Source organism: Nomascus leucogenys, chromosome 2 (assembly GCF_006542625.1).
Source record: "Nomascus leucogenys isolate Asia chromosome 2, Asia_NLE_v1, whole genome shotgun sequence".
Classification (NCBI taxonomy): domain Eukaryota; kingdom Metazoa; phylum Chordata; class Mammalia; order Primates; family Hylobatidae; genus Nomascus; species Nomascus leucogenys.
The window spans coordinates 89,539,910-89,557,908 of record NC_044382.1 but is presented as its reverse complement, the minus strand read 5'-3'; the positions used below and the strand labels follow the sequence as shown (position 1 = coordinate 89,557,908).

The following is a 17,999-nucleotide window of genomic DNA, read 5'->3' as shown; positions in this document are numbered from 1 at the left end:
AGTCCAAGATCAAGGTGCCAGCAGATTTGGTGTCTGGTGAGGGCTCAGTCCCCATAGATGGCACCTTCTGTGTGTCTTCACATGGAGGAGGGACAGTTCCTTTAAGTCTTTTCTATTAATATAAGGGCATTAATCCCATTTACAAACAATCTGCCCTCATAACCTAATCATTTAGTAAAAGGCCCCTTCTTAATACCTCCACAGTAGTGATTAGGTTTCAACATGTGAATTTTGAAGGACACAAACATCCAGGCCATAACAGTTGGCATGAGACTAATCAAGAAACCACAAACTAGCAGCCTCTCCTAAAAGCATCTCAGCTCACTGCCTTTATCTTCTGTCAACAACAGATGTGTAAGACATAATTTTTCACTGTGGTATGGAAGTTTGTAGGCTGTCCAGAAATACTGCCCAGTTGCCTCCTCCCTCACATGAACAGGGTATAATAATCCTATAAATCCAACAGCCCATACCCTAAGGTATGGTGTTTCAGGCTTAGGATTCTGAAAGCATCCCCTGTTCTACCAATTATCTCAGGGTTTGTTCCCTGACTCCAACTAAAAGTGAACTGTCCCTATTATAATGTTGCATATGCCTCAAGTGAACCACTGAAACAAGGTACTGTCAGAATACCAAAAAGACAGAATTGGAATTTCATAGAGCTAGAGAAGAGTTTACATGACTGTTCTTGTGCCTGCTTGCTAAAAAGTATCTAAATGAGTGGCAGAATTCAGTTGGAATTAACCCACTACCTGGTATACAGGCGGTGGGGTAGAAGGCTTACAGCCTTCATCTACATATAATTACCAAATATCTGCAATATCAAAAAGAAACCAGTAACTGTGAACAACCAAGTTGGTTTTTTAGTTAGCTCACAACCCCAGACCTTTAGAGAGCAAAGGTATAGGTTATTTTAATTAATGGTATTAACGTAAGTATTAATGTGTTGTGTCTGTGGTTTTTTATTTGGTTGGTTATGGGTGTTTTTGTCTTTTCTTTTTGCTGTGTGTGTTTTTGTTTTTTCTTTTTGTCCTTACTAAACAAGTAATCTAAATTTCAAATCAGATGCAGTAAGAGTTTTTTTTAAATTGATATCTACATTGATTTTAATAAAAGATCAACCACTGGGCAATCTTAAATCAGACTGATTTCCATCTAGAATAATTATCAAGCAACTACAAGAAGGACTAACCATGCTTCTGGAGTTCCCATATATTTCATAAGTATTTATAAGTATAAATTTATACGTATTCTGGAGTTGGAGTCTTCCTTCCCAATAGAAATGAAATTTCCTTCTGTTAGCACCTATTTCCATTAGAATTCTATATATTTTTGAACTAAGGGTTATATCTACCAGCATCCTAAGGTATCCAATAGTATCTGATCACTGACCTGAAACACTCAAGCAATTCTAAATTATTTATCCTTGTGGAAGAAGACAAATTCTATGTGCTTTGAAATGAAACTCACCAACAACGTCTGGCTAGAATTCATGCTGCGTGAACCTGCATAGAAATCTTATATATAACATGGGAAAATAGTTTTATCAATATTTCAGACACCAAAAATACAATAGATGCTTTTTTTCCCTCAATAGTGGGAGGGAAACATCTTTGCCAAAAGCTGGACAGAGAAATCAACTCCATACTTCTCTAATCCTACTTAAAAAAAAAAGACTTAGACAAAGGCAATAAGGGTACAGAACTTATTTAAATATCATTTTAAAATGGAAACAATGACAAAAACTACCATATAACACATGAAATCTATTGCTGAAAATATTTGTGTGTACAGCTTTCAGAGTTCATAAATTCACCATTTGTCTAACTTTTTGGCAGTTAATTTGACTTATAAAATATAAACTGTATTATATTACAAAACTTCAGGGTTGTAGATTCACTTATAATTGATTTGTAATTAAACAACATGACTAACTTTGCATTCCTAAATCCTGCCAATAAGCCCATTAGAAAGGCAAATAATGAGAAAGGTGTATGTTGAGCCCACAAGACCACTGCCAGGTTCAATGATTCATGGTATATACACAGGACTCGACATAGAATAATACTAACAGCTATGATTTACTACAGTGAAAGAATGCAAAGCAAAATCAGGCAAAGGAAAAGGTGCCTGAGGCAAAGTCCAGGGGGAACCGGGCATCTAAGAATCCTCTCCAGGCGGAGTCACAAAGGATGCACTTAAATTTCCCCAGCAATGAATTGTAACAACACGTGTGAAATGCTGTCCACCAGGGAATTCATTAGAGACTCAGCACCCATGGTTTCTATGCTGGACTGATCCCATAGGCACCATCTCCCTACCACGTACCAAAATTCCAGCTCCAATAAAGTAGGTGATCAGCATAAACCACACTGTCTGCACAAACAGTTAAGGCACAGTGAGCCACTCTCATCAGGAAATGGTGAAAACTCTCCCAAAATTCAAGGTCCCAGACTCCAGTCAATGGCAAAGCTTGCAGGAAGGGCTTTCTAAGGAAAGCTTTGTGATCAGGCCTGCTATGTTAATTTTTTGCACATCCCTCTTTTTAAATTCTACTCTAAAACTATATGTATTACATTTATTCGCTATTATGTTCTTTCAAGTTTACGCTTCAGTCCTAAATTGATCTTTTTCTTTATACTTCTTTCTTAAATCCAATCACCTCATTTCCAATCTTTCATACTTCTTATTGATGTTCTTTCACATCTAGTATCATTTTCTTAGTGTCTTTTAGCTCATTTTAAAACAGTAGTTTTTTTTTTGAGGGGGGGTAGGCGGGGGACGGACTCTCGCTCAGTCACCCAGGCTGGAGTGCAACGGCGCGATCTCAGCTCACTGCAACCTCCGCCTCTCGGTTTCAAGCAATTCTCCCACCTCAGCCTCCTGAGTAGCTAGGATTACAGGCACTTGCCATCATGCCCAGCTAATTTTTTGTATTTTTGGAGAGATGGAATTTCACCATGTTGGCCAGGCTGGTCTTGAACTCCTGACCTCAGGTGATCTGCCAGCCTCAGCCTCCCAAAGTGCTGGGATTACAGGCGTGAGCCACTGCGCCCAGCCAGATCGTCATTTTTATTTCATCTGTGAGCATGATTATCTGGTACGTATACATTATCTGTAATGACATCCTACTCCTTATTCTCTTTTTTCTCATAATAATTTTGTAAGAAATTTGAATTTGGTTCTTTTCCCATTGCTAATTTTTAAGTGAAGATTAATTTTCCTGAAGTTTTAGAACATGGGCAATGCTTAGGACAGTTTTTCTAACTTCATACGTCTTGCTCTCTGTTCTTTTTTTGTTTGTTTTGTTTTGTTTTGTTTTTTGGAGATGGAGTCTCGCTCTGTCACCCAGGCTGGAGTGCAGTGGTATGATGTCGGCTCACTGCAACCTCCACCTCCTGGGTTCAAGCAATTCTCCTGCCTCAGCCTCCAGAGTGAGTGGCTGGGACTATAGGCGCCTGCCACCAATGTGGCTAATTTTTTTTGTATTTTAGTAGAGATAGGGTTTCACCGTGTTGCCCAGGCTGGTCTCAGACTCCTGATCTCAGGCAATCCAAAGTCCCTGACCTCCCAACGCGCTGGAATTACAGGCGTGAGCCACTGTGCTCAACTTTTTTTTTTTTTTTTTTTTTGGAGATGAAGTCTCACTCTGTCACCAAGGCTGGAGTGCAGTGGCATGATCTTGGCTCACTGGAACCTCCGCCTCCCAGGCTCATGCCATTCTCCTGCCTCAGCCTCCCAAGTAGCTAGGATTACAGGCAACTGCCACCATGCCCAGCTAATTTTTGTATTTTTAGTAGAGATGGGGTTTTGCCATGTTGGCAAGGCTGGTCTCAACTCCTGACCTCAGGTGATCAGCCCACCTCACCCTCCCAAAGTGCTGAGATTACAGGCATGAGCCACCACACCTGGCCGGCAATCATGTTTTAAACTTCATAGAATGTTTTTCTCCAGCCTCCCTCTTCTGTTCTTTCTGTGCAGTGTTCAATTGTGCCACCTGACCTCTGCTTTCATTCATAAAAAATAACTGCATGAGAAATGTCCTCCAACCATAAACAATAAGAAAACTGGACAAAACACATGAGGAGGAAAACTTCTCAGGTACTGGACAACACTTGGCACAGAACTGTGATCCCTGAGAGAGGAAAAACAAATGAGGTAAACAACATGACTGCCTCTTTGGTGGGCGCAGGGAAACTAGAATTTGTGAGACAGAATGCCAGATAACAGAGCTGCACATACAGCTCCAGAGATCTGCTGAAGGGTCACCTCAACTCTTGGCCAAGTACCAGTCCTCAAAGGCGTTTAGGGACCTCTGTGGGACCAGGGAAATAACTACCAGAAATTAGTAGTGAACAGTGACCAGAGTTCACAAAGGGCTTGGAACACTCTCCAACCGGAGTAGAAATACCTCAAAATACATGAGGCATTGGGTATAAGCCTCAGAAGGATATTGCCTTAAGAATGGAATTAAAATAGACAGAGACAAAGATTTTTCAATCTCAGCACTACTGACATTTAAAAGATAAGTGTGTGTGTGTCTATCAACTTTATTGATATAATTCACACACTATGCAATTCACCCACTTGGAGTGTGCAATTAAGTGGTATTTGGTATATTAAAATTGGCCAACCATCACCACCATGTAATTCTAGATATTATCACTCCAAAAAGAAACTCTATACTCATTAACAATCACTCTCCACTCCCCCCAACAACGCAAGAGCCCTAGGCAACCACTAATCTACTTTCTCTCTATGGATTTGCCTATTCTGGACATTTCATATAAATGGAATCAGACAAAACGAGACTTTTTGTGACTGATGTCTTTCAACTATCATAGTATTTTCAAGGTTCATCATGTTGCAACATGTATCTGTACTTCGTTCCTTTTTATGGTTGAAAAATCTTCTATTGTATGCATATAACACATTTTAGGTATCCATTCTTCAGTTGATGGACACTAGAGTTGTTTCTAGTTTTTGGCTGTTATGACTAATGCTCTTATGAACATTTGTAAAAGTTTTCATGTGGACATCATATTTTCTTTGTCTTAAGTAACATCTAGTGGAATTGCTGGATCACATAGTAAATGTCATGAGGTACTACCAGACTGTTTTCCAAAATGGCTGTACCATTTTATAGTCCTATTGGCAATATATGAAGATTTCAACTTGTCTGCACCCCAGCCAACACCTTTTTTTTTTCCTAGTTATAGCCATCCTAGTGGGTATGAAGTGTTATCTAACTGTGGCATTGATTTGAATTTACCTGATGCTTAATGATGTTGAGCATATTTTCATGTGCTTCTTGGTTGTTTGCATACATTCTTTGGAGAAAAACCTACACGGATCATTTGTCCATTTTCTGAGTTATCTTTTTATCACTGACTTGTAAGAGTTTTTTAATATATATATTCTAGATACAAGTCCCTTACTGGATATATGATTTACAAAAATTCTTCTATTCAGTGGATTGTCTTTTCATTTTCTTGATGGTGTTCTTTGAAGAATAAAAGCTTTTATTTTGATGAAGTCCAATGTATCTATTTTTGCTTTTCTCACTTGTGCTTTTGATGTCATAGTTAAGAAATCATTGCTTCATTCAAGGTTACAAAGATTTACACGTATGTTTTCTTCTAAGAGTATAACAGTGTTAACTCATATCACGTCTTTGGTCCATTTTATCTTCCAAACTTAAAAATGACATGAAGTAAGGGTCCAACTTCATTCTCTTGCACAGACAGTTATCTTGGCACCATTTGTTTGAAAAAAATCTATTCTTTCTCCACTGAATTGTCTTAACACCCCTGTCAGTAATCAAATGACCGTAAGTTTATTTCTAGATTCTCAATTCTATCACATTGATCATATGTCTGTGCTTATGCCAATTCCACACTGTCTTTTTTTAATCCCACCCTCCACACTGTCTTGATTACTCACTTCGTAGTAAGTTTTGAAACAGAGATATGAATCCTATGAATTTTAGGATCAGCTTGTCAATTTCTCCAAGGAAGCCAGCTGGGATTTGATACAAATTGCATTGAACTTAGAGACTGATCTGAGGAATACTGCATCTTAACAACAACAGACAGGTTTAACATCAGTGAGGTTTTCATAAATGTCCTTTGTCAGGTCAAGAAAGTTCCACGTTAGTTGTAGTTTTTTGAGCCTTTTTATCATGAAGGGATGTTGAATCTTATGCAGAGTTTTTCCTGTCTATTGAGACTATCATGTAGTTTTTGATAAGGTAGATTACACTGATTGGTTTCCAGATTTTTAAACCAAGCCGGTATGCCTGAAATAAATCCAATAGTCATGGAGTACAATCGTTTTTATATTCCTGATTCCATGTACTTATATTTCATTGAGGATTTTTGTGTCTATAATCAAAAGATACTGGTCTGCAGTTTATTCTCTTGTAATATCTTTGTTTGGTTTTGGAGTGTCGAAATTTGGGGCCAAATAACATGTTTTTTAGGGAAATATCCTGTGCATTTTAGGATGTTTAGCAGCATCCCTGGCTGCTAGCCATTAGATGTCATTAGAGTAGCTTATATATTAAGCTATTTCTTTCACTAGTAAGTAAAGGTAATCACCACATAGAATGAAGAATTCCTTCCTTCTTTCATTAATCCTATATTAATACTATATATAATAATATATAATAAAAGCCTACTAGGTGCTGGGCTTATGCTGGATGCTGGGAATATATACAAAGTAGGGCACTTTACGTCTTTTGGCTTTGGCTCCATGGAAGTACCCAACAGGTAGATTAGACCACACACTAAGTCACTAGCAGAGCCAGTTTCCTGACCATCCTCCACCACCAACTACAAGATGCAAAAAGTTCAGCTTCACTCAATTTATCAAGAGGTTAATCTTCAGGTAATTTGAAAAGAAGCTATTTTAATTTCAGTATATATAGACATCTTGTTTTATTGTTTGGTATTATTCTATTTCGAATTAAATATGAGGAAGACAGGCCAGATGTGGTGGCTCATGCCTGTAATCCCAGCACTTTGGGAGGCCAAGGCGGGCAGATCACTTGAGGCCAGGAGTTTAAGACCAGCCTGGCCAACATAGTGAAACCCTGTCTTTACTAAAAATACAAAAAATTAGCTGGGCATGGTAGCGTGCACCTGTAATCCCAGCTACTTGGGAGGTGGAGGCAGGAGAATTGCTTGAACCCGGGAGGCGGAAGTTGCAGCGAGCTGAGATCGCACCACTGTACTCCAGCCTGGGCAACAGAGCAAGACTCCATCTAAAAAAAAAAAAAGAAAAAAGAAAAAAATATATATGAGGAGGACACATCTTTCCAGGTCCAAATTCATTTGCTTCTAAACACATCAGGGCCTGATTTCTAAGTTAGTTTCCTTATTCCAACATTAATACTTCTTTGCTTGGTGATACAGGAACAGAAACACAAGTCTTAACGGGCAAGCTATTTATCACTAATTGCACCTCACTTACAGGGTCCCTATCATGAACAAGTCAAACTGGTGGTAGGTAGCTTGTCACCCCTTTTTTTACAAAGCCCCTACACAACCAACCATATAGACTGATCTCTTTAATAAGTTTATTTTTGGAGCTTAAAGTAGAATCCAATGAGGGTATAATGCCGGGCTGACACTTTTAAAAATAAAAACATTTTGGCCACACTACAAAATGTATAGATTAATACAATACCCACGCTAAGAAATGAAACATCAGTTAGAACTCCACTATGCCACGTCCATCCTCAACTTTTACTATTTTCCCTTCTTCCCCCTGAAAGAAACCCTGCTTCTGAATTTTCTATCACTCCCCTGCATGTGTTCACTTATTCTCTAACTACATATATATTCTTAAGCAGTACGGAGTATGATTTCACATGTTTCTAACTTCATATAATGGTATGTACTATGTGGCCTTCATCAACTTTATTTTTGGCTTAATATACAGTTCATGAAATTTTAAGTATTGGTCATATATTAATAGCTCTAGTTCATTCATTTTCACTGCTGTATAACATTACATTGCATGAATATAGCACAAGGATCCCTGATGGGCATTTAGATTGCTTTTAAATAGGATAAAGTTGCTTCCAGAGAAATGATACTCTGTTCTAGTACCACACGGGAGAACACACATCAAAGACATTACAAAAAGAACCCCAAGGAACCTGCCTTTCTTCAACTGTCTCCAGCAACCTTGAACCAGCACCACCTCTTTGTTTCCTAGTTAATTTATATTCTGTCATTTTGCTGAGATAGCACCTATCTCCCCTCCCACTTGTGCAGAATGGGACAGAGCTGATGCATCCTGGATCAATATAATGGAGGGTGATTCTTGACAGACCCAAAGACAAGGGGCTGGTGAAGGCGGAATATAAAAAGACAAGGAAAGTATCCTACTACTTTTTTCTATTCCAATGGTTATTAAACTAGTATTTTCCTAGAATGTTAATTGTGAGCTTTTAAATTTCCAAAATCCACAGTTAATCACTCTTGTAAAAAGCTGTGTTAGCAGCTGGCCCTTTTATCTCTAACTTCATGGTCTATGAAATAAGAACTGAAACCAAGAATAAGAAAGGTGGTAAAATTTTATGAATGCTTTTTAATACTATTTCTGGGTCCAGTTAGTATAAAGCACAGTTTTGTAGTCAAAACTATAATATATCAAATAGCTATCATGAATACAATTTATTTGACAGAATTATATATATATATATATATATATATATATATATACGTGTGTATACATATATATATACTTTTTTTTTTTTTTGAGACGGAGTCTCGCTGTCACCCAGGCTGGAGTGCAGTGGTGCAATCTTGGCTGACTGCAGGCTCCACCCCCCGGGGTTCACGCCATTCTCCTGCCTCAGCCTCCCGAGTAGCTGGGACTACAGGTGCCCACCACCACACCTGGCTAATTTTTTGTATTTTTAGTAGAGACGGGGTTTCACCATGTTAGCCAGGATGGTCTCGATCTCCTGACCTCGTGATCCGCCCACCTCGGCCTCCCAAAGTGCTGGGATTACAGGCATGAGCCACCGTGCCCAGCCAATATATTTTTAATATTCTTCAGCAACAATACAAAACAGCTCATCCTTGCACCCTAGTATTCTATCAATAGCAGGCAAGCTTCTCTAAGTATAGTACTACCAAATTCAATTTAAGAAATGTTCATAATATAAGCTCTCCCTTTTTTTAATTTTGGAGGAATCACTTACTCAGGTTTGGAGAGCATCTTTTCCAAGTTGAATTCTTTGAGGTATTTTATGATGGCAGCCAAAGAGCAAATCACAGGCTTCTCTAAGTTAACAATGCCAGAAATAATTTGAGAACCTAGAAAACAGAATATATTAACTTGTTATAAAAAATTTTTTAAATTAATCAAATTTAAAAATGTAATAAACAGAATCATTAACTTGTTAGCTTTATTAAACACAAATTTTAAGTAAAACTTAATGGTTATCAAAATAATAATTTGGACAATATCTCCTAAAATTGACCTTTGGAAAAATGTAAATCATTACTAACACCCAGGACATGGAAAAAAAGGGCATCTTTCTGATGGTGGAATGAACCTTTTTTGAAGAACAGGGTATTTTTTCAAAATGTAAAATGCCCATCTCCTTTGTCTAGAAATACTCCAAACTGCATGTCAAGGATGTGTGTACGAGGAGGTGACTTGAAAAATCTTTTGGAGTATTACAAAAAACTAGAGGCCACCTAAATAAACATTAACAGCGTAGTACTTAAATAAAGTTTGGTAAATCCTGGTTATTACATACCAACTAAATGGAATGACTTCAAGTTATCTGAACTGATATGGAAGGCCATCTATAACATGTTGCTAAGTGAAGGAAAAAAGTTGTCTGATCAATTTCATGTCTCACTACAAGCACTGCAACAGCTTTCCATCTGGTCTCACTGCTTCATCCTTGCACCCTACAGGGTATTCTTAACAGAGCAGCCAGAGGAATTCTTTTTAAAATGTATATCAGATCATGACACTATTTTGCTCAAAAGTCCTCCAACATCCCCCAACTCATTAAGAGTAGAGGCCAAAGTCCTTACAGTGACCCTATACTGCCTACCATCTCCTCTTTATTTCTGAGCTCACCTCCTAATGTTCTCCCCATCAGTTACTCTGTTCCAGCACACAGACTACTTGCTATTCCTTAAACATGCCAAGTACCCTCCCACCTTAAGATATTTTGTACTTACTGTTGTCTCTGCTTGAAATACTGTTCCTTCATATGTCTATGTGGCTCTTTCCCTTAACTCCTTCAGTCTCTATTCAAATCTTCATTCAAGTGCTGTTTCTCAGTCAGGCCTTCCTTTACCATCCTATTTAAAAGTTCAACCCACTCCCCTGCCTTATTTTTTTCATAGCACTTATCACCTTCTAACACACTAGTTTACTTTATTGTACATCTCTCACCATTAGAATGTAAACTCCAAAAGAGCAGGAATTTTTGTCTGTTTTATTCCTTATTGTATGCCCAATGCCTGGCATATAATAGGCATTCAAAAAATTAGCTGAACGAATAAATCCCAGTTATGTTAAACAAATACAGAGAACTATATGTGTATGTTTATGTGTATATGTGTGGAGTTTTACAAAAGGATATATGCCAAATTGTTAATGATAACCCCTCTGACATATAAGCTGCAAGGGCAGAGGACAAGTTTGAGGGCAGGCACTTTACTTTTTTCTTTATATACGACTACACTGTTTGACTTTCTTGCAATAAGCATTAATTACTTTTAGAAGTAAAAAAATATATATTACAAGATGTTCTCTACAAATTAGTAAAATATCTTATTAATTTTAACTATAGGTGTTTATAAAACCAGAGTGTAAATGAAGTGCTAACAACACCTTTCCGTTCCACTGAGAATTTGATTTTCTTTTAACTTCCTAGCTTTCTTCCCCAGAAAACATGATAAAGATGGTGTATCAATGTGTTAGAAGTAGCACTGCCTGTGGTAAAAATGACCAAATATCAGTAAATTATATCTGGACTAAGAAGAATTATAAATACCTGACTACAGAGTTTTGGCCTTCCCTTAGTGCACTGACTTTTGTAAACTGGTGTGTCTTTTGTAGAGACTGCAGCAAGAAATACAGGCTCCTCAAGGGCATGGAGCTTCTAAGCCAGGGTGGCGCTTATGCTCACTTGATGTGAGTCTCCTTCCTTCATACACTCTCCTGGGCACTGCCGCAGACTGCTGTGAGGACTATCCCACTAAAAGCAACGCATGCTCTGCTTGCAAGGTGTGTTTTCTGGCCCATATCTTTTAAGTAAATCTGGTACCACGGATGGGTCATGGTAGTCTTGGGATTTAGTCAGGTCTTTACTTGAACATAAGATGATCTCTCGGTAATACTGAACACTGGTGTTAGAAGTGGGAATACACTTGGCTGGGCGCAGTGGCTCATGCCTGTAATCCCAGCAACTTTGGCAGGCTGAGGTGGGAGAATCGTTTTGAGCCCAGGAGTTCAACACCAGCCTAAGCAACGTGGCAAAACCCCACCTCTACAAAAAAAATACAAAAATTAGCTGGGTGTGGTGGTGCACGCCTGTAGTCTCAGCTACTTGGGAGGCTGAGGTGGGAGGACTGCTTGAGTCCAAGAGGCAGAGGTTGCAGTGGGCTAAGATTGGGCCACTGTACTCCAGCCTGGGTGACAGAGTGAGACCTTATAGAAAAAAATAAAAAGAAATGGGATACACGCTCAGACACTTTATTTGACTAAGGCATTATGAAATTAAAAGAGACATGCTAACAAGACACTGATGCCTAGATGCAAGGAAATGCTAACCAGACACTGATGCTTAAATGGAGCAGTGACGGGAGCTGATGATGAATGCTCTCTGGCATGTGACAGAGATAAATTTCCTCCATATGGAGTCTGATGAAGATTAGAGTGAAGCCAAGTTTATGCCAAGAGGGAAAATGTCTATTCACCTCATCATCCACAAAATGGACCCCAACATAAGCTGGACTGGTAGGAATGTGAGGTACAAATGAAAGTAAGCATTAATACCTGATTGTGGATGTGTGAATTAGACAAATAATGATTACCTAAAATATTTCGACCCTGTCACTAACATTCTGGTGTTTTAATTTTGGCAACCAACCTTTCAAAATGCTAGTCTTCATCAGAATATTTATCATCCAAACAGTCTATAAAATACAAAGATACTAATGAGCCATCTTTAAAGATAAGCAAAAAGGAAAGATGGTCAAAAACTCCTTCCACTCTGATGAGTATGTCAAAACCATCAAGTTACTAGCTGGTCATAATTTCAAAAGAGGCTGCAATGGTTCTTTTTGGTTTTTAAAAGACAGGGTCTCGCTTTGTTGCCCGGGCTGGACTACAATGGCATGATAATAGCTTATTGCTGCCTTGAACCCTCAGGTGATCCTCCCCTGTGTCAGCCTCACCAGTAGCTGGGACTGCAGTGCAATAGTGTTTCTGATGAGCACAACAACAGTGAGCTCTTCTTCTCCCACATATTTATAGTAACTACCTAGTCATCATTAAATTGAGAATCATACTCATACCTTTATCCAAATTTCAAATCAGTTCAACTTGAGGACATACAGGGAAAATATTTACCTTTGATGTCAACTGTATCTTTTGCATAAAACTCTGTAACTGCCTGGAAAGCATGGCTGTATTCAAAATAAATGTTATCCATTCTTTCGACTCGAATTCTGTCATCCTGCACACTGAAAGAAAAAAGGAAAATTTCAAAGATAACTTATCCATTATCACGAAATGCTGGTTATTTAGGTCTTGGCCACAAGAAGAAAAAAAAGATAAAGATTTATTCCTTATTCTTTCCCAAGTTGAAGAAAGAGAGAGAAAGAAAGAGCTAAAGTTTCTCTGCCAAAATCCTCTATTTCATAAAATATTAAAATGAGTACTTTTTTTTTTATGTTTTTTTTTTTTTGTTTTTGTTTTTGAGATGGAGTCTCACTCTGTTGCCCAGGCTGGAGTGCAGTGGCAGCAATCTCAGCTTACTGCAAGCTCCGCCTGCCGGGTTCACACCATTCTCCTGCCTCAGCCTCCCGAGTAGCTGAAACTACAGGCGCCCGCCACCACACCCAGCTAATTTTTTGTATTTTTAGTACAGAGGGGGTTTCACCGTGTTAGCCAGGGTGGTCTCAATCTCCTGACCTTGTGATCCACCCACCTCGGCCTCCCAAAGTGCTGGGATTACAGGTGTGAGCCACCACGCCTGGCCAAATACTTTTTATTAACTGCTATTTTATATCACCTAGCACATTGTGAGTACTTTATATCTATCATTATTTAAAAAGAAAAACTCATTGAAATTAGGGTCCATTATGTTACTAAATATGAAGGGAGAAAAACTGAAAAGCATCATTTTGATTTGATTACGTTATTTGTTTAAATAATCTAGCAACAGAATACAGCACTGAGTAACTCTTTCTTTGAGGGACTTTCTGCTAAATCTGTTTCTATCACAGTCTCCAGTGAAATATAGTAAATTAGGTTAACTCTCACTCTTTAAAGTGATTCTACAGTCCTTCTAAAAATATGTATAAAAATTTGCCTAAGTACATAAACAAATCATAGCATGCATGCTGGGTAGTGCATTTTCTTTTTCTGTTTCTTGACTCCCTATTCTGTCCTCCTTCTCTTCTTTCTTTATCACCTCACTCCCAATGACTATTATCTCTCATGTTAACAGCCTAGAATGAATCTTTCCATACTTTTCCATGTTCATATTTTGGTCATACACAAGCATATATAATATATGCTCATTATACATTATATTACTACATTATAAAACTAAGATGATTTTATAAACATATTTCTGTGTCTTGTTCTCTTCACTTAATAATTCTTGAAAGTCCCTCCATAAAAATGACCTAGCTACAACTCCTTCTTTTTAATGGCTGAAAAATATTTCATGGTATATAGATGCCACAATTTCTTCAACTATTTCTTTGTTGTTTGATATTCATTTGGTATTGTTTTGTCACATGTTGCTTTAAAACATCTTTATTTAAAAATAAAAAACTTTAGTTACAGTTGTAGCCTGCACATATCCCTCCCTAATCACATCCCTCTACGATTTCCAGAAGGAAATGCTGGCTGGGCACAGTGGCTCAACACCTGTAATCCCAGCACTTTGGGAGGCCGAGGCAGGAGGACTGCTTGAGCTCAGGAGTTTAAGACCAGCCTGGGCAACATGGGTCTCTTTACAAAAAATACAAAAATTAGCCAGGCACGGTAGCACATGCCTGTAGTCCCAGCTACTTGGAAGGCTGAGGTGGGAGGATCACTTAAGCCCAGGGAGTCAAGGCTGCAGTGAGCTGTGATCACACCACTGCACTCCAGCCTGGGCAAGAGTGAAACTCCGTCTCAAATTAAAAAAAAATTAATAAAAGAAGCAAACATTATCTTGAATGTGATGTATATTACCATGTATGTTTTCATTTTTTATAAAAAACTGTATCATTTCATGCTTTTCATTTTGTATGAGTGGTACTTTATCATAACCATACAAATTGACTCTATACTCAATGTTACACTATTTCTAAGATTTATACATGAAGATACATGTGCTTTTTACATTTTAACCACAGCTAAGTATTTTATTATTTCTTATATTTTCTAATAAATTTAAGATCTGCTTTCTGAATTTATTCACCAGAATTTATCTTTGTGGATAGTGTGAAGTTATAAGTATGATTTAATTTTCCATATAATTAATGATCAAAGCAGCAATTGGAGAGCATTCCATATGTCCCTGATGATTTATAATGCTACTTTCACTGCATATTGCATTTCCATATATGTTTTTGGATTCTCCATGCTGTTCCACTGATCTTTTTGTCTATCTCTGTATCACGACCACAGTCTCTTAATTTCCAGGGCTTGGCATCTATATCTAAAGTGGCAAGGCCTCTACCTTGCTCTTCAAGATTGTCTTAGCTACTCCTGGCCCTTTGATTTTCTTTGTGAATTTTAGGTTCACTTACCTTCTGTCTTCACAAGAAACTTACTGGGATTACTTTATTTATTTATTTATTTATTTATTTATTTATTTATTTATTTATTTTTAGACAAGAGTTTCACTCTGTCGCCTAGGCTGGATCAGGGCTCATTGCAGCATCATCAACCTCCCAGGCTGAAGCAATCCTCCCCCATCAGCCCCAAGTAGCTAGGACTACAGGTAGGCATTACCACGCCCAGCTAATTTTTTTGTATTTTTAGTAGATACGGGGTTTCGTCATGTTGCCCAGGCTGGTGTCAAACTCCTGGACTCAAGCGATCTGCCCACCTCGGCCTCCCAAAGTGCTGGGATTATGGGCATGAGCAATTGCGCCCAGCCCTTATTGGTATTTTGATTTGATATGTAATGAATTAATTTAGAGAGAAATAACATCTTAAACAGAGATAACACATTATCAAAGCTGGTATATTCCTCTATTCATGTCTATTACATCCAACAGTAATGTTCCATAATTTTCTCCATGAAAGTTTTATACAGCTTTGGTTGTGCTCACTCTTAGATATGTACACACACTTCTCTCTTGTCTTTATCTGAAACAGAAACAGGTGTTGGGTGGGGCCCAGCATCAGGGGACTCTACTGCACATTAAAGTTAAAGAACCATTGACCTATACAAATAAGACTGCTGCTATAATGAAAATTAGTAGATGATAGGAAAGAGTATTTACAAAGAGTATTCCCAAAGCAAAGAGTACTTCCTTTGGAAGCTTACCTTATGTATATTGATGTAGGTATATCTAATGATCTGAGAACATAAGTTGTCTGTAAAGTAAAGCTATACTATAAACAACTGAGTTAAGATAATTTAGAAAGTTTCTCGATATTTTTTTCTTTGGCTCCCTATGCAGAACACTTTCTTGGTCTCTACATAAAACTGAAAAAAGACTTGAAACCATCCCCAGCACCAAAATAAAGCAAGCTTTTTTCTATTTTTATGATTTTCCTTCCTGAGCAAGGAGATCGTATGAGTTGATTTAAAAGTTCAATTACAATGCCTTGTAATAAATAAACAATAGTGAAACTTTATTACCTATTTTGCTTTACAACTAGGTTAAAATTCAGAAAGAAGGATTTATGACAGAAAATCTATAGTTTAGGTATTTTTTTCTTCACAAAAAAACAGTTAAACAAATTCTCATGGGCATATGCCACACAACGATCACTCTTTCTTAGTTTACAATCTAAGACAACAGACAATGTGGTAGACAGAAAACACAGAAACACAAATGGCTATACCTCATCACAAAAGCAGAACACTCCCTCCCTCAGTATTATGAAAAGTAGAAAAAAATGTATCATTTTATTAATGTAACACACATTTGTAATTTTTTGCTATTTTCCTTGATATAATATTTTATTGAAATAATTGTTTTTTGTTAGATTCAAGCATAGTTTTTCAGTCTCCCTAAATCCTGCCATAAAAACAGAGAATTTAATAACCAAACTAAAACCCACAGACAACATGTATTACACTATAACTGCATCTCAAGATATTAAGAACCCCAAAATGCAAGCAGGTGGGATGAACAATAAGATACAAATGCTATCAGCAACCATGTGAGAAGAAGCAGACAGAAGCAACAGAACTCTAACAATCGGAAAACAGAAACAACACAAAACAGCAACCAGGTTCTTGCTGGAAAGTATAGTAGGATATTTTGAGGAGCTGAAATTGGGAGTGCAGGTTGTACACTTGATAATAGTGACTACAAGGAGTCCACAGTAAAGCCTGAAGGGGCTTGAGAACTCTAGGCCCTATGAATTCACAAAATCAGTGATGCAAAGCACTTTTTTAGGACAAATCTTACACTGAGGAAAAACTCCTATGAACGGAATCTAAAATGAGGAGAAAAGGGATAACAGGGTAATTGTTAAAAAGACAAAAGTACTACAGAACAGAGCCAGGAGAAAATGAGCTGTCACATTTTCAAATACTTTGACAATATGGAGCAAAATGAATGAATCTCAAAAAATCATATTTTGTGAAAGAAATCAAGCCAAAAAATTTTAATATATATTGTAAGATATCCTGTATTTGAAATTCTGTAAAAGGTAAAATACACTGGTGGAAAATTAATAATTGCCTAGGGCCAGATGTGAAGGGAGGGTACCAACCGCAAAAGCACGTGGAAAGTTTTAGGGTAAAAGTATTCTACCACATCTCGACTGTGATAGTGGTTACAAAATTGTGTAAAACTACCACTTACACTTACAGTTGTGTAAACTGTACACTTAAAAATGAATGAACTGTTTATAAATAATACTTGGAGTTAAAAAACACTACCAGCACTGTGAAGTCAGAAAAGCTATTTTGAACCCATGCCTCTTCTAAAAGTTTGGGAAAATGAATTTGCATAAAAATGAGTAATAGAAAAGGACCAAACTCAAATCCTGTCCAAAGTTATGATAAGAAAAAAAAGAAAAAACATAATAACACCTCTACAGACAACAGAATCATGTTAGATATCTCCATAAAACATGAAAACCCTAACAAGTTAAAAAAAATTATTAAGAAAACAAATTGGATTTAGAAAAACTCAGAAATGAACAGGCAGAACTCAGGAATTAGAGACAAAAGGAAAACTTCTCAGAACGAAGGACAGACTAGAAGGCACATAACTGAATAAATATTACAGATAATAAAGATAAGAAGCAGGAAATGAAAGGGGGAAATTTTTTTCAAAATCAAAAAGAAATGAAAAAGGAGATTTGAAAGATTGGAAGAAAGTAACAAATACAAAAGGTTGGCAAAGATCTAAAACGTGTATAAAAGGTGCTCCCAAGGTACAAAGTTGGCAAAGAGGGCAAAGCAAAGAAATAGAAAAATCACTTGACACTGTATATTTAAAAAACACATCACATACCTGGGGAAATCAACCTATAATGACCATCACAATAAGTAATCTAGTAAAATTATTTCCAGCCAAAATGACAAGTTATTTACAAAA

General features: G+C 37.4%; 1 protein-coding gene across 3 annotated transcripts in view; it reads right to left on the bottom strand.

Moving 5' to 3' along the window:
• MSH3 (mutS homolog 3) overlaps positions 1-17,999 on the bottom strand; it is a 229,626-nt gene that overhangs the window by 147,178 nt on the left and 64,449 nt on the right. For all 3 annotated transcript variants that reach the window (XM_003261531.3, XM_030800806.1, XM_030800807.1), the window contains exons 9-10: positions 12,619-12,731; positions 9,218-9,332 (exon numbers count right to left, since the gene is read on the bottom strand). In XM_003261531.3, the coding sequence (XP_003261579.2) occupies positions 9,218-9,332; positions 12,619-12,731 (228 nt within the window). The remainder of the gene's footprint in view (positions 1-9,217; positions 9,333-12,618; positions 12,732-17,999) is intronic.